General features: G+C 41.6%; 2 protein-coding genes across 2 annotated transcripts in view; both read right to left on the bottom strand.

Moving 5' to 3' along the window:
- Positions 1-550: 550 nt before the first annotated feature.
- Positions 551-2,149, bottom strand: LOC124117132. The gene has a single exon (XM_046478868.2). The coding sequence runs from the start codon at positions 2,147-2,149 to the stop codon at positions 551-553; it is 1,599 nt and encodes a 532-aa protein (XP_046334824.2).
- Positions 2,150-3,408: 1,259 nt separating this feature from the next.
- LOC124117133 (aminopeptidase Ey-like) overlaps positions 3,409-22,697 on the bottom strand; it is a 35,545-nt gene continuing 16,256 nt past the window's right edge. Inside the window, exons 9-21 of the mRNA XM_046478869.2 lie at positions 19,846-19,911; positions 18,743-18,808; positions 16,127-16,305; positions 14,131-14,240; positions 12,770-12,915; positions 12,114-12,169; positions 10,130-10,277; positions 9,610-9,689; positions 8,553-8,663; positions 7,827-7,994; positions 7,411-7,542; positions 7,095-7,170; positions 3,409-4,108 (exon numbers count right to left, since the gene is read on the bottom strand). Coding sequence (XP_046334825.2) covers positions 3,953-4,108; positions 7,095-7,170; positions 7,411-7,542; positions 7,827-7,994; positions 8,553-8,663; positions 9,610-9,689; positions 10,130-10,277; positions 12,114-12,169; positions 12,770-12,915; positions 14,131-14,240; positions 16,127-16,305; positions 18,743-18,808; positions 19,846-19,911 — 1,494 coding nt within the window. The 3' untranslated portion in view covers positions 3,409-3,952. The remainder of the gene's footprint in view (positions 4,109-7,094; positions 7,171-7,410; positions 7,543-7,826; positions 7,995-8,552; positions 8,664-9,609; positions 9,690-10,129; positions 10,278-12,113; positions 12,170-12,769; positions 12,916-14,130; positions 14,241-16,126; positions 16,306-18,742; positions 18,809-19,845; positions 19,912-22,697) is intronic.

Genomic DNA, 22,697 nt, shown 5'->3' with positions numbered 1-22,697 from the left:
GACCACTAATTTTAGTTCGTTTTAACCGTAGTTCGTTATAAGCATATATACAGCACAACTACAGCAAATAGTCGTTATATCCGTCAGTTCGTTATAAGCGTGTTCGTTAAAATCGTAGTTTACTGTATTCTAATTATATCACGGCGTGTCAGCTTATTGTGTGAGGAAAGTGATGCTAGTCTCAGACATTTTCCACTTAGGTGAAACCAGCAAGAACGGGTATGGTGCTGAAAAACCTGGAAACCATAATCGGGGCGACCTGGGATTGGAATTCACATTTAAGGGGTTTCCGGCGTGCCCAAGGGACACAATTCTGCCCAGCAACCAGTGCTCCGTGACTCCATGTTTGTGATGAAAGATCCGTAATGATAACAAGGCACCTTGAATGTAAACTGTTTATTTCAACCATACACAAGGGACAAGGCTATGGTGTACAGACTGGTACTACAAAAACGTTTCAAACCAACAGTTCGTTTATACAGTTTCAGAAACAGTCACAAAGGTTTAATGTTATATATTTGTCTCACAAATAATCAGAAAAATCATGATGTCATACGAGACAATTACATGTGGTTGAGTGGTGGTGGAAGTAGTATGGCATATCATATGATCCAAAGAAGTAGAGGAACTGAGACATATCATATGATACAAGGAAGTAGAGGAACTGACTCATATCATATGGTACAAGGAAGTAGAGGAACTGACTCATATCATATGATACAAGGGAGTAGAGGAACTGACTCATATCATATGATGCAAGGAAGTAGAAGAACTGACTCATATCATATGATACAAGGAAGTAGGGGAACTGAGACATATCATATGGTACAAGGAAGTAGAGGAACTGACTCATATCATATGATACAAGGGAGTAGAGGAACTGACTCATATCATATGATGCAAGGAAGTAGAAGAACTGACTCATTTCATATGATACAAGGAAGTAGAGGAACTGACACATATCATATGATACAAGGAAGTAGGGGAACTGACTCATATCATATGATACAAGGAAGTAGGGGAACTGTCTCATATCATATGATACAAGGAGGTGGGGGAACGGAGACATATCATATGATACAAGGAGGTAGGGGAACTGTCTCATATCATATGATACAAGGAGGTAGGGGAACGGAGACATATCATATGATACAAGGAGGTAGGGGAACGGAGACATATCATATGATACAAGGAAGTAGAGGAACTGAAACATATCATATGATACAAGGAAGTGGAGGAACTGACTCATATCATATGATACAAGGAAGTAGGGGAACTGAGACATATCATATGGCACAAGGAAGTAGAGGAATTGACTCATATCATATGATATAAGGAAGTAGAGAAACTGACTCATATCATATGATACAAATGAGTAGAGGAACTGACTCATATCATATGATGCAAGGAAGTAGAAGAACTGACTCATATCATATGATACAAGGAAGTAGAGGAACTGACTCATATCATATGATACAAGGAAGTAGGGGAACTGACTCATATCATATGATACAAGGAAGTAGGGGAACTGTCTCATATCATATGATACAAGGAGGTGGGGGAACGGAGACATATCATATGATACAAGGAGGTAGGGGAACTGTCTCATATCATATGATACAAGGAGGTAGGGGAACGGAGACATATCATATGATACAAGGAGGTAGGGGAACGGAGACATATCATATGATACAAGGAAGTAGAGGAACTGAAACATATCATATGATACAAGGAAGTGGAGGAACTGACTCATATCATATGATACAAGGAAGTAGAGGAACTGAGACATATCATATGATACAAGGAGGTAGGGGAACTGTCTCATATCATATGATACAAGGAAGTAGAGGAACTGACTCATATCATATGATACAAGGAAGTGGAGGAACTGACTCATATCATATGATTCAAGGAAGTAGAGGAACTGAGACATATCATATGATTCAAGGAAGTAGAGGAACTGACTCATATCATATGATACAAGGAAGTAGAGGAACTGACTCATATCATATGATACAAAGAAGTAGAGGAACTGACTCATATCATATGATACAAGGAAGTAGAGGAACTGACTCATATCATATGATACAAGGAAGTAGAGGAACTGACTCATATCATATGATACAAAGAAGTAGAGGAACTGAGACATATCATATGTTATACCCCACTCCCGGTTCGTTTCCATGGCATACCTTATTTCTAACTGTATGTGCCGATACACGTACACTCTTCCTGAGACTAAGTAAGTGTTAATGTGGTTCGCGATCTTAACGTTCGAACATGTAAAATTACAAAGCATGACTTGAACTCACATTTCAAAGAATAACTCTGCCTTCACGTCAGGCACGTAACACGTGTGCTTTCAGGGCTGAGATGACTTTTACGCTGTTTTCATGTCAGGACTTTGACATATTGAATAATCATTTTACAGACGCTTTAAACAATTTTCGTTTCTTTCATCACGTTGTAGTTGTGCAAAGTTAATACAGTTTATATCATATTTGCTTACACGAAGAAGGTCATAAGACAGTTATACCCACCTTTCCTTGGTGTATCGGTCAGTAACCCAACACTTTTAGCAGTGAAACCTTGGATGTGCCTCGGCGATTCCGCTACCGAAACTGATATTAACCGCTACACCTCGGGATGAAAGGGTATAACTACTACATACAAGGAAGCAGAGGAAGCTTACCATCTGCAACATTCAAGCAATGTCTTTGGATAATTGATTCGTGTTTGTCTTATTTTATGAACAAAAACAAAGGTGAGTCAGTGAACAAAATTAAAGTTACGATTTCCCAAAATATATATTTTATATGGAACGAACAATGTCTACAGTAACAAGCCCCTATGTGGCTACGAGGTGTTTAGAGAACATGTGCAGTGCAAGTCTACAGTGCTACACTAATCTGTGAAATTATGCAATACATATGTCACAATACGTAGTTACCACTTGACGTTCCACAACACATAATTACCATCCCCACGAAGTTCCAAAACAGGTAATTTACATTCCCCACGAAGTTCTACAATACCTAATTACGATACCCCGTGAAGTTCTACGGTACATAATGACTATACCCCATGAAGTTCTACAGCACTTAATTACCATACACTGTGAAGGTCTATAATACGTAATAACCACACACGACGAAGTTCTATAAAACTTTATTACAATACCCATGAAGTTCTACAATACGTAATTACCATACACCATGAGTGTGTGAGTGAGTGAGTTGGGTTTAACGCCGCCTTTAACAGTATTCCAGTTATATCACGGCGTGTCAGCTTAATGTGGGAGGAAAGCCCAAAGTGATACAGGTCTCAGACGTTTACCACTTCGGTGAAACCCAAGAGCACGGGTATGGTGCTGACAAACCTAGAAACATAATCGGGGCGAACCGGGGTTCGAACTCACAATTATAGGTTTCTGGCGTGCCCAAGGGACGCAACTCTGCACAGCGAACCGCGGCTGCTTACGCCATGAAGCTGTATAGTATATAATGACACTACCCTATGTAGTTCTTCATCACTCAATTACCATAGCCTGTGAAGGTCTACGTTACATAACTATCGTACCCCGTGAGGCTCCACAGTACATAGCTACCATGCCCCTTGAAGTTCTACAGTACATAGCTACCATGTCCCTTGAAGTTCTACAGTACATAGCTACCATGCCCCTTGAAGTTCTACAGTACATAGCTACCATGTCCCTTGAAGTTCTACAGTACATAGCTACCATGCCCCTTGAAGTTCTACAGTACATAGCTACCATGTCCCTTGAAGTTCTACAGTACATAGCTACCATGTCCCTTGAAGCTCTACAGTACATACCTACCACGACCCTTGAAGTTCTACAGAACACGATTATGTATGCAGTGAGAGTCTACATCACCTAATTACCATGACCCACGAAGTTCTACAGTTCACTATCACCGTACCCCGTGAGGTTCTACAATATGTAATAACCATACCCCATCTCATTGAACCACTCTGTCAACATGGCACTGTGGTCCTCCAGCCACAACTTCCTGGTGTTGAATCCAGACAAGGCTGAACTGACGACAGAAGGACTGATAGATTTTGTGTTGTTTGCCAGGAGTTCAAGCTGTAATGAATACAAAATTATTTTGACACAATAACATTGAACTTGTGAGCGAATGAGTACGGATTTACACCACCTTTAGCAATATTCCAGCACTATCAAGCAACATGGGCTTCACACTTTGTAGACGTGGGGAATCGAACACGAACATGGGAGTGACGTGCGAACGCTACAACCTCTAGGCTACATCGTCGCCCAGTGAGTGAGTGAGTATGGTTTTACGCCGCTTTTAGCAATATTCCAGCAATATCACGGCGGGGGACACCAGAAATGGGCTTCACACAATGTACCCATGTCGGGAATCGAACCCGGATCTTCAGCGTGACGAGCGAACGCTTTAACCACTAGGCTATCCGACCGCCCCTTCGTCGCCCAGAGACAATACACTAGTTAAACATGATGCAATATAACCATACCATATCCTTTCGAAATAACTTAAAAGATGCTTCCAAGTTGATAAACTTGGAGTTATATTTGGAGAATATTATCAATCTTCCGGAAAATACGCGGTGGGGGAACATCAGATATCGGCTTGAGACACTTTACTAATGCGAGGAAACGAATCAAGGTCCAAGAGTGAGTAAGTGAGTGAGTATGTTTTACGCCGCTTTTAGCAATATTCCAGCGATATCACGGCGGGGGACACCAGAAATGGGCTTCACACAATGTACCCATGTCGGGAATCGAACCCGGATCTTCAGCGTGACGAGCGAACGCTTTAACCACTAGGCTATCCGACCGCCCCTTCGTCGCCCAGAGACAATACACTAGTTAAACATGATGCAATATAACCATTCCATATCCTTTCGAAATAACTTAAAAGATGCTTCCAAAAAGTTGATAAACTTGGAGTTATATTTGGAGAATATTATCAATATTCCGGAAAATACGCGGTGGGGGAACATCAGATATCGGCTTGAGACATTTTACCAATGCGAGGAAACGAATCAAGGTCTAAGAAATCCAAATACCAGACCTGGACCAAAGTGATCCAACAGTTTTGCACGAGTGAGTAAGTTTTTACGCCGCATTGGTCAATATTCCGGAAAATACGTGGTAGGGAACACCAGATATGGGGCAAGAGATTTTACCAATGTTAGAATCGATGTGACGTTAATCACTGGGCTGCCAACTGTCCCTCCATGTGTACGAGGGATGAGGATGAAGACACCATCAATGATGCAGTCACAGAGAAGTTACATAAGACATTGAACATTTTCCCCCAGTGTTTCATGGATCATGATATTAGTAAAATTATTCAACTTGTTAGACACGCAGACTCATCACCCAAGGTCAGATTATACACTTCAGCGTGAACGCTGACGTAGCAACATAATATTCACTGAAGATCAGATCACACACTTCAGAAGGAACGCTGACGAAGCAACTTAATGCTTTTACACAAGATCAGATCACACACTTCAGAATAAACGCTGACGAGCCAACCTTATATTTACACAGGATCAGATCACACACTTCAGAATGAACGCTGACGAAGCAACTTAATGCTTTTACACAAGACCAGATCACACATTTCAGAATAAACACTGACGAGCCAACCTTATATTTACACAGGATCAGATCACTTTTTTCAGCATGAACACTGACGTAGTGACATAATATTAACTGAAGATCAGATCACACACTTCAGCATGAACCCTGAAGCAACAACAACATATTCACTGAAGATCAGATCACACATTTCAGCATGAACCCTGAAGCAACAACATAATATTCACTGAAGATCAGATCACACACTTCAGCATGAACCCTGAAGCAACATAATATTCACTGAAGATCAGATCACACATTTCAGAAGGAACGCTGACGAAGCAACTTAATGCTTTTCAACAAGATCAGATCACACACTTCAGCATGGACCCTGAAGCAACAACATAATATTCACCGAAGATCAGATCACACATTTCAGAAGGAACGCTGACGAAGCAACTTAATGCTTTTCCACAAGATCAGATCACACATTTCAGCATGAACACTGACGTAGCAACATAATATTAACTGAAGATCAGATCACACACTTCAGCATGAACCCTGAAGCAACATAATATTCACTGAAGATCAGATCACACACTTCAGAAGGAACGCTGACAAATCAACTTAATGCTTTTCCACAAGATCAGATCACACACTTCAGCATGAACCCTGAAGCAACAACATAATATTCACCGAAGATCAGATCACACATTTCAGAAGGAACGCTGACGAAGCAACTTAATGCTTTTCCACAAGATCAGATCACACACTTCAGCATGAACCCTGAAGCAACTAAATGCTTTTCCACAAGATCAGATCACACATTTCAGCATGAACCCTGAAGCAACAACATAATATTCACAAAAGATCAGATCACATATTTCAGCATGAATCCTGAAGAAACAACATAATATTCACTGAAGATCAGATCACACACTTCAGCATGAACCCTGAAGCAACAACATAATATTCAGTGAAGATCAGATCACACACTTCAGCATGAACCCTGAAGCAACAACATAATATTCACTGAAGATCAGATCACACACTTCAGCATGAACCCTGAAACAACAACATAATATTCACTGAAGATCAGATCACACACTTAAGGTCGCTCTATAAGTGCAATAATCTTGGACGCGACGTTAAACCCCATTTCACCTCACCTCACCACACACTTAAACATGAACACTGACGTAGCAACTCAATATTTACACAAGATCAGACCACACATTTCAGCATGAACATTCATGTAGCAACTTAATATTTACACAAGATCAGATCACACATTTCAGCATGACCATTCATGTCGCAACTTAATATTTACACAAGATCAGATCACACATTTCAGCTTAAACACTGACACAGTAACTTACTATCCACTGAAGATCAGATCACACACTTCGGCATGAACTGTGACGCAACAACAACATATTCACAGTGACAATGGCTGATAATACATTATTAGTAAAATGTCACTGTTCTGCTTTCTTACCTCTGATGCAAACGTAGTGCTGGTTAATGTCTGGGCGGCAACTCTGATGACATCCTTTACTGTGACTTCCGAGAGCCTGTAACACATGCATAAATCATTTAAACGTAGTGATACAAGCCATTGTTCTATAAGCTGTTCAAGGGAAATGTTGTTCTTTCTAGGAGGCGGTGGGGTAGCCTAGTGGTTAAAGCGTTCGCTCGTCACGCCAATGGCCCGGGTTCAATTCCCAACATGAGTACAATGTGTGAAGCGACGTGTCCTTGCCCTCTGATCTTGGTAGTGAACACACACATGCGTATACATGGAAGCAACTCACGTGTTAATGTTCTCCTTGACGTAGTTCCACACGACGTGCATGGCATCTTGAGATCTGGCCAGGTTGGTGAAGACTGTTGATTGATGGGATGTCTTCTTCATCTTCTTAGCATCACTTGCAATATCCAGGACCCTGTTAAACATAGCTGACTATCTCAACACGACACAGACTTATTCATCCTCGATTATCCAGGGTATCATTTAGCATAGACCGGGTAATCGAGGATTGATCCGATCACTGGAATCAGTGGCCGTGAGTGAACGGGTAAAGTAAATGTGCTAATGCAAGAGGACACGTGATTGACTCTTGGACACAATAAAAATGAATTAATGACAAGTTATATAAATTATCGCAGTGATAATATCGATGCCGTCAGTATATGTACTGATGACGTCACACTGATGTTTGGAGTGTACCTTCTGAGGAGCCACGGCTCCTTGGGACAGGCAAGTGGATACAGCAGTCGAAAGGCGTACTTGAGATCGTTGGTGGTGCTGTAGGCGTCGTACATCGCCTGCCACGCCTTTAATCCCCCTTCCCGTACCCCGTAGCAGTTGATAACGTTCACAATATCCGGGGACGGTCTACAAGAGGCATTTGATGAATTATATACTCTAATCAACATGCGAATGCCTTATAATATAGTCATATTGCGAGGAAAATATTCATTTGTTTTATTCATATGGTTCAGCTAAACGTGTTAAACCAATCCATATGAGGTACACCTGTAAAATTGACTTCATGTAGTCTTAAATATTTTGACAATATGTATGACTTAATCCACATGTAATGTACACACCGACCTAAGATGCTGCTACTGCTGATGACGTATAGACATGATAATTTCACAATATATAATGTCATGCTGGCCTCCCAACGTTGTTATATATAGAGGCAAATACTATTTCTTTACAACTGCTAATCCTTGTGAAAAACCGATGTATTCAAACCAATAGTTTCGTAGAAAAACAGTACAACACATACTTATCTAATAATGTCTAAATATATCGCAAGTGAAGTCAAATGTTTTACCTGTGCTATCGATGATGGCAACAATATAGTGTGCAAATACGCTTTCAAAATAGTGTGAGATGATATATGTATCAATGTGATCTGAAGCAAAATTATAGTCGTCGTGTTACCTGTACTTGTCCTGGTCGATGGTCCAGAGGTTAAACAGGCGTGAGGAATCAGCTAAACAACTCCCAAGGCCATACTGACATGCCAGACGGGCGATCCTGTCTCGCTGATATCTGTTTAAAACATGTTCCATAAGTCTAATATTTCGAATTAGTTATTGTTGGCTATTGTTGTCCAGCATTGTGAGGAGTCGCAACTAGTCCGTGACCAAGGCTATTACTGTCCCCCGGCGTACCATCAACTCATCAAAGACCCCAATCAGCCATAATCCTGTTGTTTATATTACTGGCTTGATCCTTTGTTTATGTCACTGACTTCACTGATGATTGTCATCACTACCCTTATGTGTACACAACAGGCTTCTCCATGCCAGTATAACTACATTTACTATCTACTCTCCTGTATAAACATTGCCTCCTTCAGTAAGTGACGAGGGCTCTTTAGTCACTGATTTCAAACCAGATGGCACCGTCAGTAAGTGACCAGGGCTCTTCAGTCACTGATTTCAAACCAGATAGCATCCCTGATTTCAAACCAGATGGCAACGTCAGGAAGTGACCAGGGCTCTTCAGTCACTGATTGCAAACCAGATAGCACCGCGTGTGATAGTTTTCACTTATGTCACAGCGTATCAACTTAACGTGGAAGGAAAACCTACGTGACGTTGAACGTTGAGCGATTACCACTATGGTGAAACCAACGAGCACGGATATGGTGCTTTGAGACTATGGATCAATGTCTAATCTTAGAACCAAGCTCACCACCAGAAAATTCTCCGTCCGTGAGTGAGTGAGTATGGTTTTACGCCGCTTTTAGCAATATTCCAGCAGAATCACGGCGGGGGACACCAAAAATGGGCTTCACACATTGTACCCATGTCAGGAATCGAACCCGAGTCTTCAGCGTGACGAGCGAACGCTTTAACTACTAGGCTATCCGACCGCCCCTTCTCCGTCAGCGTTAAATTAGGTGCATTAGACCACTGGGCCACCGTTTTTTTTCGGTGCGGCATTTTGCCTATAAAAATTCTAGATATGCATGAAAGACCAGACAACTCACACAACAAGGAGCGTGTCCGAGGCATTACCCTCCAAGCCGTAGTTTCTGTATGCATTGGTAATCAGGTCCAGCACAAAAGCCTGAGGATACAGTAAAACAGTATATGTACAAACCTACAAAATACCCCAGGGTATTTATTGCAAAGTCAATTCAACACATTCAGGTACGTTTAACATTATGGAAATGCAATAAAATCAGAACCATAAACACTTATCAGTATTTAGTGTAACCCTGCTGATGATCTGCACACCTAATGTAACTGAAGATAAGGACTGTGGCACGTATGGCGCCTGTACAGACTGCTGTGCCCAAATTTCGCTTGGTCAGCGCATAACCCAATCTCGTGGGTTTTACCAAAATGGTAAACGTCTGGGACCGACACTCCCTAGGGCCTTCTTCTGATATTAAGCTTTCACGCCACGATATAACTGAAATACCGTTCAAATAGACGTTAAACCCAACTCCCCAACACACTCAGATAAAGACACTGAAGTAGTTGCACAATCAAAAACACCCTTGCCTTGAAAGCCCCATAGAAGCGAGTGTCCAGTAGTCGTGAGTCCAGATCGTCCAAGACACGGGTAGCCGGAGTCCAAGAGATGTAGTCGCTGTCATTCCTCAGGAAGCCGAGAGTCCGGAAGGCTATGGAGGCGTTCAGTAGACCAACCCTGGATATGAAGGATCGAACACTAAACAATCTGAAGGAGCTTTGGGTGTATACATGATATGATTTAAGTCACATTTTCACTGTTTGTTAAAGGCAGCATACAGAAATATTCCAGCTGTATGACGACGGCCTGTAAATAATCGAGTCTGGACCAGACAAGTCAGTGATTGATATCATGAACAACGATCCACGCCGTCAAGTCACAAAGCCTGACCACCCTATCAGTTTGGGCGCCTATTACGACCACAGATTGCTGGGGACCTACTCATAACCGCAATGCCCTTTCCTGTACACTGAAAGACGGTGTCGAACCAACGTTCTAGCGAACAATTACTTCTCCACCTGAGGTAAAATTATTTTGTTCAGCATGTTCTTAAACAAATTAGTGTTTTTAAATCACCGCGTTTAATTAGCGTGATACGTGATACTAGAACACTGTCTATGTGTAGCCGTCAATTCACTTATATACAAGTTGTCCAAAACAGAGCGTGTAGCTTCTTCCTTGGTGTCAGATCAAACACATCTAAACTGACAGGACCACCTCCGTGGTCTGTTAGTAGAGCGTCTGCCCAAAGCGCGGAAGGTCCGGGGTTCGATTCCCGGAAGCGCCATACTAGGAGACGTTAAAAGATGGTACTTGTTGTTATTAATACCTGTCTGGCGCTCGGCATTAAGGGGCTTAAAAAAGGACTGGTCGGCTCGGAGTCAGTATACTGTGTCTGCGTGGGGTATGCATGTTAAACTGCGGCATGGTATATCATTGGGTTAGCACTATAAATCGGCATCAGTCCGGACTTGTACAAACAGCCACATACACAAACGTGCATTCACGTCGCTATATAAGTGCAATAATCTTAAATCCAATTTCACCTCACCTCTAATCTGGCTGTGAGAGGAAAACATTGGATGGACTTCAACAATGGTGGATCAAAATGTAGAACTATTTAGGAAATATTTCAGATGTGAGAATATCCAAGAAGATAGGAATACATCAAAAATATATTAACAATAACAGTAAAAAGAATGACAACAGGCTCAGAACATGTAGAGTTTTCAAGTTTGATAATTAGGTAAATACCTATGTTCGTCGGATCGTGAGGCGTGACCATCGAAGCTTATTATCCAAATTCAGATGTGGCTCTCTACCCTTATCAGTTGAGACTGGTCGCTATGCTAAGCCTCCCCAAACTTTCGGGGATAGACTGTGTAAATATTGCGAAACTCAAAAACGTTAACTTTGTGGAAGATGAAACCCACTTTCTCATTTCCTGTGACTTTAAGTCTATCAGCGTTTAAATCTACTAAAAAAAGCAGAGGAAATTTACCCTGAATTTTGTACGTATTCAATTAGCCACAAGTTAACTTACATTATGCAGCAAGACGTTTCTATCAGTTACTCTCGCTGACAATATTTTTATTGGTGCTTAAGGTATCCACCTAAGTACTCTATTAACATTAAGTACGTAGTAAAAGACTGGAAAATGTATGTATTTTATATACAGCTACATTCCCATGTTTGGTGGGTATTAACATAATTTATATATTTTAATCATGTTTTAAGAATATAAGCCTTTACCAGGCTGGATATCGTACTTAAATTAGTACTGTTGCTTAAATAACATGTTATATTTTTACTATGTACTATATGTGACACTATGATAAAATATATCTTATTTTATCTTACCTATATACTTTTATCATTCATTCAGGAGCGGTATGCAATTTAAACAGCGAAACCTACCGAAACCATGTTGTTAATCTTCTTAAAATGAACAATGCAACCATCCGCTAAGCCTCCTGAAGCTGATAGTTTCATTTTTTTCGACGAATAGCTTACCTAGCAAGATTAAACGCATCATCGATTATCTGAGCTCTGTTGACAGGCGGGATAACCTGCAAGCAAATACATATGTAGAAATATTGGTTAAGCTCATTGTGAGTGAGTGAGTGAGTGAGTGAGTGAGTGAGTGCAACAAAATGATTGACAAATCGTGAAATTTCGAATAAAATCATGGCCTTTTGAACAGGGTTTGGTGACACAGTTTGAATGCACCACGATGTCTCATGCTAACATATCATGTATCGTAACGTCCTTTGGAATGCATGGCAACATAAACACGACAAGAGGGAACCTTCCAATGGTTCTACCTGAATGGGACGAATGTACCATGTGTCAACAATATCTGTATCATGCAATGCCTCAGGAAATCTATCAGCATCATTTATAACACGCATATAACTTGCAGGAACCCAATAGAAACACAACCAAATTCATGTCAAAGGGGCCTGACGTGCGCCATCTCTTCCTTTTCAAAGACTACCCATGTCCACTGTATGATCAGCTTCCAGTTGTCTTACTTGAGCTAACCACTTAACCTCATCATAGTTCATCCTGAAGTACCCCGTCTGGTGGAGGTGAAGGAGAACCCCGCCTCTGGGTTATGCACCATTTCCGCCTTTTTTAAGACTGCCCATGTTCAAGGTAGTACTTACTGTGTGATCTGTTTCCAACTGTCTAACTAGGGCCAACCAGTTGGCTTCCTCATAGTTCACCCTGTAGTACCCCGTCTGGTGGAGGTTGACAAGAACCCAGCCTCCGGGAGTAGAGGGGTCTGTTATGTTGACGTCTTCCACCAAAGCTGAAGCATACAACAGCGCATACAACAACCCTCGTGGGTATTCTGATTTAGTCAGGCTAGGTGAGTTGGTTGGTTACCCAGGCAGTGTGGACCGTTGTTCACAATATGAATCACTTGGTTGCCTGGTTCACATTTGATTATTTACAGACCTTCAGCAATGCAGCTGATTTGTGCTGCGTTTAATAACAAACACGTCGTGTTTTTCCTCTAGTCCCCCGGTTCGCCCCGATTATGTTTCTAGGTTTGTCAGCATCATACCCGTGCTCGTGGGTTTCACCGAAGTGGTAAACGTCTGAGACCTGCATCACTTCGGGCTTTCCTCCTACACTAAGCTGAGACGCCGCGATATAACTGGAATACTGTTAAAAGCGGCGTTAAACCCAACTCACTCACTCACTCACTCACACTCCTCTAGCCCCATAAATAGCTACGTTATAAGCCATTTCTTTGTTCACGATGAAATACTCCAGAAACGTAATTCTGCCAAACACTCAGATGGTTGTAAAAGGCGGGTGCTCACGCTCGGTGGCTTGGTTGAAGCCAACTAACCAGTCACACAAATTTGACCGTCAACAACTTTTCATGATTCCTTTTATATACCACGCTTTTAACAATGCTATTCTAAATGCCGTGGTACAATATACATGTTTGAGGAGACAGGAAGTGGAGAAAGATAAAGTTCAGTCAGTTTTTTTCTGCCATTTTAGCGGGTGAGATCTCTTTCCTTTGGCATTTTGTGCAAATGAGCAAGAAGTTAAGCATGTTAAAAACAGTTCAAAGACGTTGGATTGATTTCCATGTAAACCATTATACCAGTAGGCACAGATCTACGTGTTTTGTTCAAGCATACGCTGGAGCATACACTGAAAGGGCAAGCACAAACAAAATAATATCTATACACTTGGAGTGAGTGAGTGAGTTTGATTTTACGCCGCTTTTAGCAATATTCCAGCAATATCACGGCGGGGACACCAGAAATGGGTTTCACACATTGTACTAATGTCGGGAATCGAGCCCGGGTCGTCGGCGTGACGAGCGAACGTTTTAACCACTAGGCTACCCGACTGATCTATACACTTGGAAATTCATTGAAGATATAATAAGTTAGCAAACTGTATTACTTGGTGATATCTTTTCCCTATAAGGATCAACGCTTGTGAGGTGTGTTGGTTGGTTCAACACTGCATACTACTCAATGCTACTCGGTGTTCTTACTTGAGTTCTGTGTTCTGTAGAGCCACGATATTTCTTGAAATGTGTACTCTTTACTGAAGGGCGAAGTATCAGATCCAGTAACATAAGTAAGGGGAATGTCCCATTTATATCTACAAGAAAGAGGTTAAAATATATATAGTTATCTCGTATGCTACTCAAAGTTTCCTCAGGATCAAGTATTGATGATATCAAACATAATCCAACAAACAAAAATTGAAACATCCCGGTGCAAAGTGATTGGATAACCCCTATAGGGCCTCAAGTTCACGATGAGCGGACAGAGGCACGCAGTCACGGGGACGCCGTGTCGAGGTGCTTGAAAACCTGTGTGGTATCGTCACAGAATCGTTTCACATAATTACTTGAGAGCACAACAACATTTGCTACTAAGGATTGCAACAACTGAATGCACTTTTGTCTCCTCAGCGCTCGTCTGACGACCGAAAATTAGGCAGATACATAGGCTTGCTTGAAGTGGGTTAACACAATGTGACGTTGCACATGTCTTTGGTGTCAGCCAAGGTGTGAAGAGCAGAGAATGGAATCGATACCAAACGTTTGGACAAGCTACCCAGCGAAATCCAGGTGGTCGACAGCATTCCACCACACAGCGGGAAGACATGTGTCTCCTGACTGTAGCAAGACGTCATTACTTCGTGACTGCCACAACACTCAGAAATGGTTTGTGGAACGCCAGGGTGTTAACGTTTCTACTCATACAGTGCGTAATCGTCTCCGTGATGCTGGTCTCCGGGAACGAAGGGCACGCATTCGCATCCCACTGACACGTTTGGATTGGGCTGAAGGTCACCTCAACTAGACAGCCAAGGACAGAGCTCTAGTACTTTGAAATGATGAATCGAGATACTGTCTAGATATCACTGATCGTCGCGTCCGAGTGTGGCGAAGACAAGGAGAAAGATTTCAGGATTCCAACGTAGCCGAACATGACCGTGATTTCCGTGATTTCGGGTTGGATCAGCAGAGCTTGAAGAAGCGTTCACATTCTTGATGTGTACGTGAGACCGTATGCTGGTGCAATCGGACCACATGTTATCCTCGTAGACGATATCGCACGACCTCATCGTGCCAGGGTTGTTAATGCCTTCGAAGAAAATGAGACCATTGATTTCACGGAGTAGCCAACACGGTCTCCAGACCTCAACCTTATTGAACACATGTGAAACGAGCTACAGATGGCCTTCCCACGACCACTTGCCCCTCTGGTAACTCTACACGAACTCGGCAGTGCTCTTACCTTGGGCAATTCTTCCCTTTGCAACCATCCAGGGACTTATGAGGCGACAGTACCAGGCTGTGATCGCATCACATAGATCACATGTGCGATACTGAGAGTTGTGTCAATGAATTTGCTTTCGTGACGTTTTGACGTTTCAGTTATCATCAGATACTCTCATTTTGACAGGTGATCTGAATGATAATTGACCACATGTTGTCTGTTGGTATTCTGTGTCACATAAAAATTGACTTTTTGTCTTCATGATCACGCAATATTGTATATGTTTCAACATATGCACACAATATGACGTATTACCTCTTAAAGTAATGATCCTTAGCAAACTTTGAGTAGTACAGATATATATACACAACACTATTCTCGTTAGACCTGTTGTCGAGTTCCGACTGCAACCTTCAACCAATCAGACCCCTATTCTCCTTCTCAGCCGTAAGATTTGTTACCACGTTGCCATTTTGTCCCCCAAGTTTGTCGTGCCCCAGACCTCTCACAGACACACAAACCAAATGGACTCTCTGAGGAATCTGAACAGATGGAAGCGTGTATGGTATTTCTTCCTATACTTCCCGTTTGATATATATGTATTTAAACGAAAATAACTGACAAGTGTTGTTCGTTTGACAGACACAATCAGTACCGGTTGCAAATCTGACTCGATTAATTATTATGTTTCTCGGCATACACATGCCTCAAAGTGTTCCTGTTTTTATGTGTATAAACAAGCCAGTAGCAACATACCCGTATTTCGCTCCATCGTCGCTGACGTCCGCGCTCATGTTGGTTTGGAATAGCTGTTGACTGACTTCCAGGGCCCCTGGTCGTTGGATTGTAACCATGACAACCGGATAATGCATTTGTAGCAGCCACGGTTCCATTAAATCTCCAACGTTTAAAGTAATATTCTCCTTTGCAGCTTCCTTCAATAGAATTACAGAGTAAGTGTTCAATGTTCAGTATAGGACAGAAACAGAAATGTAGGTAGTTCAGTAATAATAGAAGGGTACCTCCATGAAACAACTGGTATTTTGACCGATAATTTATGATAGATTCTACTATGAATTTGGAAAATACTCGATCAGACGTATCAAATCACAATAAACACCCTCTGATTGAACTAGCCAATGAGCCGATGAAGCGACCGCGTCACCGCGGAAGATAATATTTTTAGAATAATACTTCTTTCACAGTCGTTTGTCGTTAGGCATATTGAAATAATATGTACAATTATAGGCTATACAAATGGAAAGATGCGGATGCTACAATATTCAAAGGATGTGTGGCAATACATTTCGTGCAGAAAACACGAATGTATTTCAAGGTTTTTGGACAACAGAGAGCTTGCTATTTGGAGCTTTTCTGTACACGACTGTGACGTAATATCTGCTCCGTCACAATGAGCGATAGAAAGTCATAATAGTGACGTTCAAGGTGGAACGAAACCTTTGCAAGGCTTACTTAGTTGTCTTTAGGGGTGCCCACCTCATGCCAGCTTAAAGTATTGTCATGCTACATATTTAATTGCCTGACATGTATTCCATTCATTAATTAGGTACCTGGCAATTGGTATTTAATCCACTATTCAATTACCTGAAATGTATTTGAACCTTTACTCAGTTATCTGATAACAGTTATATCATCTGTTATTCAATTAGGCAGGTGGGGTAGCCTAGTGGTTAAAGCGTTCGTTCGTCACACCGAAGACACGGGTTCGATTCTCCACATGGGTACAATGTGTAAAGCCCATTTGTGGTGTTTCCCCGCCGTGATATTGCTGGAATGTTGCTTATAGCGGCGTAAAACAATACTTAATCACACACTGTTATTCAATGACATTATATGTATTTGAAACATTATTTAACTACCTGACACGAGCATGAACTATCATATAATCACCTGAAAACAAATATGTAATCAGTCATTGAATTACCTGACAACATGTACTTGAACCACTGTTCAATTACCTTACACAATTTATTTAGTTCATTATTAAATTACCCCATGAAGATTCCGGGTTAGAATTGATCTAAAGCAATCCATGCTTGTCATAAGAGGCAACTAGCGGGATCGGGTGGTCAGGCTCGCTGACTTGGTTGATACATGTCAAAGTATCCCGTAGATCGATTTTATGTCAATCACTGGTTTGTCTGGTCCAGACTCAATTATTTACAGACGCCGTCATATAGCTGGAACATTTCTAAGTGCGGCCTTAAACAACAAACATTATTCAATTACCTTACAACATGTATTTGAGGGGGCACGGGTGGCCCAGTCGTCTAAGGCGCCGCGATTCGCTGTGCAGAGTTGCGTCCCTTGGGCACGCCAGAAACCTACGATTGTGGGTTCGAATCCCGGTTCGCCCCGATTATGTTTCTAGGTTTGTCAGCACCATACCCGTGCTCGTGGGTTTCACCGAAGTGGTAAACGTCTGAGACCTGCATCACTTCTGGCTTTCCTCCCACATTAAGCTGACACGCCGCGATATAACTGGAACACTGTTAAAAGCGGCGTTAAATCCAACTCACTCACTCACTCACATGTATTTGAACCGTTAATGAATCATCTGACATAATTTGGAACCATTGTTCATTTAAATGACTAGGCCCACACATACCTAAGTGATGAGTGTCCTTGTACGTGTCTGACCGTCTTAATCGATTGAGGGGCGGTCGGGTAGCCTAATGGTTAGAGCGTTCGCTCGTCACGCCGAAGACCTGGGTTCGTTTCCCGACATGGGTACAATGTGTGAAGCCCATTTCTGGTGTCCACTGCCGTGATAGTGCTGGAATATTGCTCAAAGCGGCGTAAAACCAAACTCACTCACTCACTCACTTAATCGATTGAATGCTTGGTCAACTGCTGTTATATGGCAGACTAAAACAATTCCATATGAATAAAAATACATAATCACGTTATGCATTCTTATGATGTTTTCATCGACGCAGATCAGCTATGATAATGTGGTGGTGGAATGGGGTTTAACGTTGCGTCCAAGATTATTGCACTTATATAGTGACATGCATGTACGTGTGTGTGTTTGTGTGGCTGCTTGTACTAGTCCGGACTGATGCCGATTTATAGTGCTAACTCACTGAGATACCATGCCGCAGTTTAACATGAATACCCCTCACAGTATACTGACTCCGAGCCGATCAGTCCTAGTTTTAGTCCCTTAATGCCGAGCGCCAGACAGGGTAACAACAAGTACCATCTTTTAACGTCTTTTGGTATGACGCGGCCGGGGATCGAACCCCGGACCTTCCGCTCTCCGGGCGGACGCTCTACCACTAGACCACGGAGGCGGTCTATGATAATGTACATTTGTATATTAGGCAGAGTAATAAATGTAACAAGTACCTCATTGAAGACTGTCCACATGTCGGAATTCTCTACTGATCCGTACTGATGCCTGATCAAATAAAGCTGAAAGTACAACAACACACATGTGATATAAACTACAGTGCTGAATAAGTGCAAAAAGATAAGTCGTCAAAAGGTAAAATGTATAGTATCAAAAACAAAATGTGTCTCAATTTTGAATATTGTTGTATGGCAGTGTAATTTATTGCTATTTTAACAGTGTTGTACTTGTATCACATTGTTTCTGTTGAGATTCAGTAGAAGTTCATTGTGTGACAATAGCTAGTTATCAGTAATGTATTACTATCAAATGTAAGCAGTGGTGAGGAAGTTACTTTATTGAGATGCGTTTGGAGTTAACTGCAATCTGGAATCTTCTAGAATCTTCTAGAACAGCTATAGACCAATCCAGCATGGTTAAGAGTGAGTTGAGTGAGTGAGTATGGTTTTACGCCGCTTTTAGCACTATTCCAGCAATATCACGGCGGGGGACACCAGAAATGGGCTTCACACATTGTACCCATGTCGGGAATCGAACCCGGGTCTTCGGCGTGACGAGCGAACGCTTTAACCACCAGGCTACCCGACCGCCCCAGCATTGTTAAGAACATTCAAAATATGTCGGTAAGATACATTAGTTGTAGTATTCGTTGTTTGTGTCCCGCGTCCGGTGGATTGGTGAACCAAAACAACCTGATTATTAAAGTAATATTTACAGGAGCTTTAATGAATGCACTTGGACCTAATAAGCACATTGTCATTGTTGAACTTTTGGCAAACGAAAAAAATATACTGAAAGAATGAGCCACAATTTAAATGGAAGTTGACGGTTTTTTTATATATAAAATGCATGTTCATAGCTTTGACAGGTGACCTTCTGATCAACAACATGCCCAGCGCCTGTATTTCTCAGCCTCCCAGACCCAAGACAATACATTATTTTTTGGTCTTTAGAAACGTCTGGCCATGTCCAGAACGCCTCAGCTCTGAAATTAAGCATTATTTCTGGCTCCATTATGATTGTTTATTTTGCAGATGTATAGTTTAAAATATGATAACTTTATTTCTGGGACTGTATGTCAGTCTATTCCTGGACTTGCATTTATTGCTCTCAGAAACAGTTCCTCTCCGAAGATCAGTCGCATCATCCGGACAACGCCAGCTCCCTGTGAACACAAACCACATGTTTGTATACAAAGCCATGCATACATAACACGAGCATACACAAGATTGGCCCCCTGTCAAAATAAACCACGGGTTTGTAAAGTAAGACAAGTTCTATGGATGAACAACTTCTTTATTACAATTAGTGCTTCTAATTTACTGGCTTCCAATCATCCCAAATCAGCTTCCGTGGTTGTTTACCCCGTCCCATTAGCCATCCACTGGCTTCCAATTATCTTAATCAGCTCTCTGTGTCCATCAATCAATTTACTGTATAAACACTGATGTTAATAAGTATATATATTTATGTTGTTTAGCACTATCCATCACTTGCTTGATAAAGGTGTTAGGATCTACACCGAAACGTAGCACTAATTGTAATAAAGAAGTTGTTCATCCATAGAACTTGTCTTACTTCATCACATCAACTTCTAAATGCCACTTAAAGAAGTCACAGGTTTGTATACAAAGCCATGCATACACAACACTAGCTCCGTGTCAATACAAACCATATGTTTGTACATCACGCCATACATACAGCACATTAACCCCCTGTCAACATAAACCACATGTTTGTATATCACGCCATGCATACAGCAAACAAGCCCCCTGTCAACACAAACCACATGTTTGTATATCAAGCGATGTATACAGCACATTAACCCCCTGTCAATACAAACCACATGTTTGTACATCACGCCATACATACAGCACATTAACCCCCTGTCAACATAAACCACATGTTTGTATATCAAGCCATGCATTACAGCACATTAACCCCCTGTCAACATAAACCCCATGTTTGTATATCAAGCCATGCATTACAGCACATTAACCCCCTGTCAACATAAACCACATGTTTGTATATCAAGCCATGCATTACAGCACATTAACCCCCTGTCAACATAAACCACATGTTTGTACATCACGCCATACATACAGCACATTAACCCCCTGTCAACATAAACCACATGTTTGTACATCACGTCATGCAGACAGCACACAAACTCCCTGTCAACACAAACTACATGTTTGTATATCACGTCATGCAGACAGCACACAAACTCCCTGTCGATACAAACCACATGTATGTATATCACGTCATGCAGACAGCACACAAACTCCCTGTCAACACAAACCACATGTTTGTATATCAAGCCATGCATACAGCACACAAACTCCCTGTCAATACAAACCACATGTTTGTATATCATGCCATCCAGACAGCACACAAACTCCCTGTCAATACAAACCACATGTTTGTATATCATGCCATCCAGACAGCACACAAACTCCCTGTCAATACAAACCACATGTTTGTATATCAAGCCATGCAGACAGCACACAAACTCCCTGTCAATACAAACCACATGTTTGTATATCACGCCATGCAGACAGAACACAAACTCCCTGTCAACACAAACCACATGTTTGTATATCACGCCATGCAGACAGCACACAAACTCCCTGTCAATACAAACCACATGTTTGTGTGTCAAGTAATGAATGCAGCACACAAACTCCCTGTCAATACAAACCACATGTTTGTGTGTCAAGTCATGAATGCAGCACACAAACTCCCTGTCAATACAAACCACATGTTTGTGTGTGAAGTCATACATACAGCACACAAACTCCCTGTCAACATAAACCATATGTCTGTATATCACGACACGTGTATCCAGACAACACTACCTTCCTGTCAACACAAACCACATGCTTGTATATCAGGCAATTTGAAACTGTGTCAGCTGATAGAGAATGGATACCTATGTCATAAATGTCATATTTTGACTCGTTAAAAGGTGAAAACATTCCGGCAGTATATTAAAGTGCTACTCTTTTGGTTATTATTAATAATTTATATTATTAATCTATAAAGCTGCAAATAAAGTAACCCGATATAAGAATATGCCATTGATGGGAAAATAATAGTATAAGATACAACCTTTTAAGATCATTGCCTCAAAATACCTCCAGGTTATATTATTGGTATCTTTTAACTGAGTCACCCGTAGATCCGGGAGAAAATGTGTGTACAGCTGATTGATATTTCCGGTTCAGTTTACGAGACAAATAAACACGATGATATTTTCTGCACAGAAAACACTGCCCAGCAGAACAGGACATATAATAGAAAAGGGAAAACGTCAATGTCTAGTGATGTTTTATTCGCAATGTTTCTCATTTTCATTGACCAAGTTTCGCATCGATCTTAAGCTCGTTCCCCTAAGCCGATAATACGTACATAGAAAGGATAAGCAGTCTTCACTGATGACCGCAGCAGGGGATTGCGCTCAAGGCATCTTGGGTAGTTCACTATCGCTAGACAACCGAGCGAAGACATTCTGTTTGGATTTTTACTGATTACGTCTATATACGTCTTTGGCTTATATGGTGGCGAAATGGGGTTTGACGTCGCGTTCAAGATTATTGCACTTATATAGCGACGTGCATGAGTCCGAACAATTACCGATTTTTATAGTGCTAGCCCACTGAGATACCATGACACAGTTTAACATGAACACCCCACTCAGACATAGTATACTGACTCAGTCCTTGTTTTAGCCCCTTTTTGCCGAGCTCCAGGCAGGGTAACAACAAGTACCGTCTTTGAACGGCTTTTGGTATGACGCGGCCGAGCATCGAACCCCGGACCTTCCACTCTCCGGGCGGACGCTCCACCACTAGACCACGGAGGCGGTCCGGTATATGGTCTCTGCTCACCTGTCCATATTGTGTAAGATATTCCAAAATCAGTTTGATGAATACATCTGATTGTGAGAAC

This window comes from Haliotis rufescens, unplaced genomic scaffold (genome assembly GCF_023055435.1).
Source record: "Haliotis rufescens isolate VD_foot unplaced genomic scaffold, xgHalRufe1.0.p SCAF_14, whole genome shotgun sequence".
Lineage (NCBI taxonomy): Eukaryota > Metazoa > Mollusca > Gastropoda > Lepetellida > Haliotidae > Haliotis > Haliotis rufescens.
The sequence above is the reverse complement of the archived record's forward strand: the minus strand, read 5'-3'. Positions and strand labels throughout refer to the sequence as shown.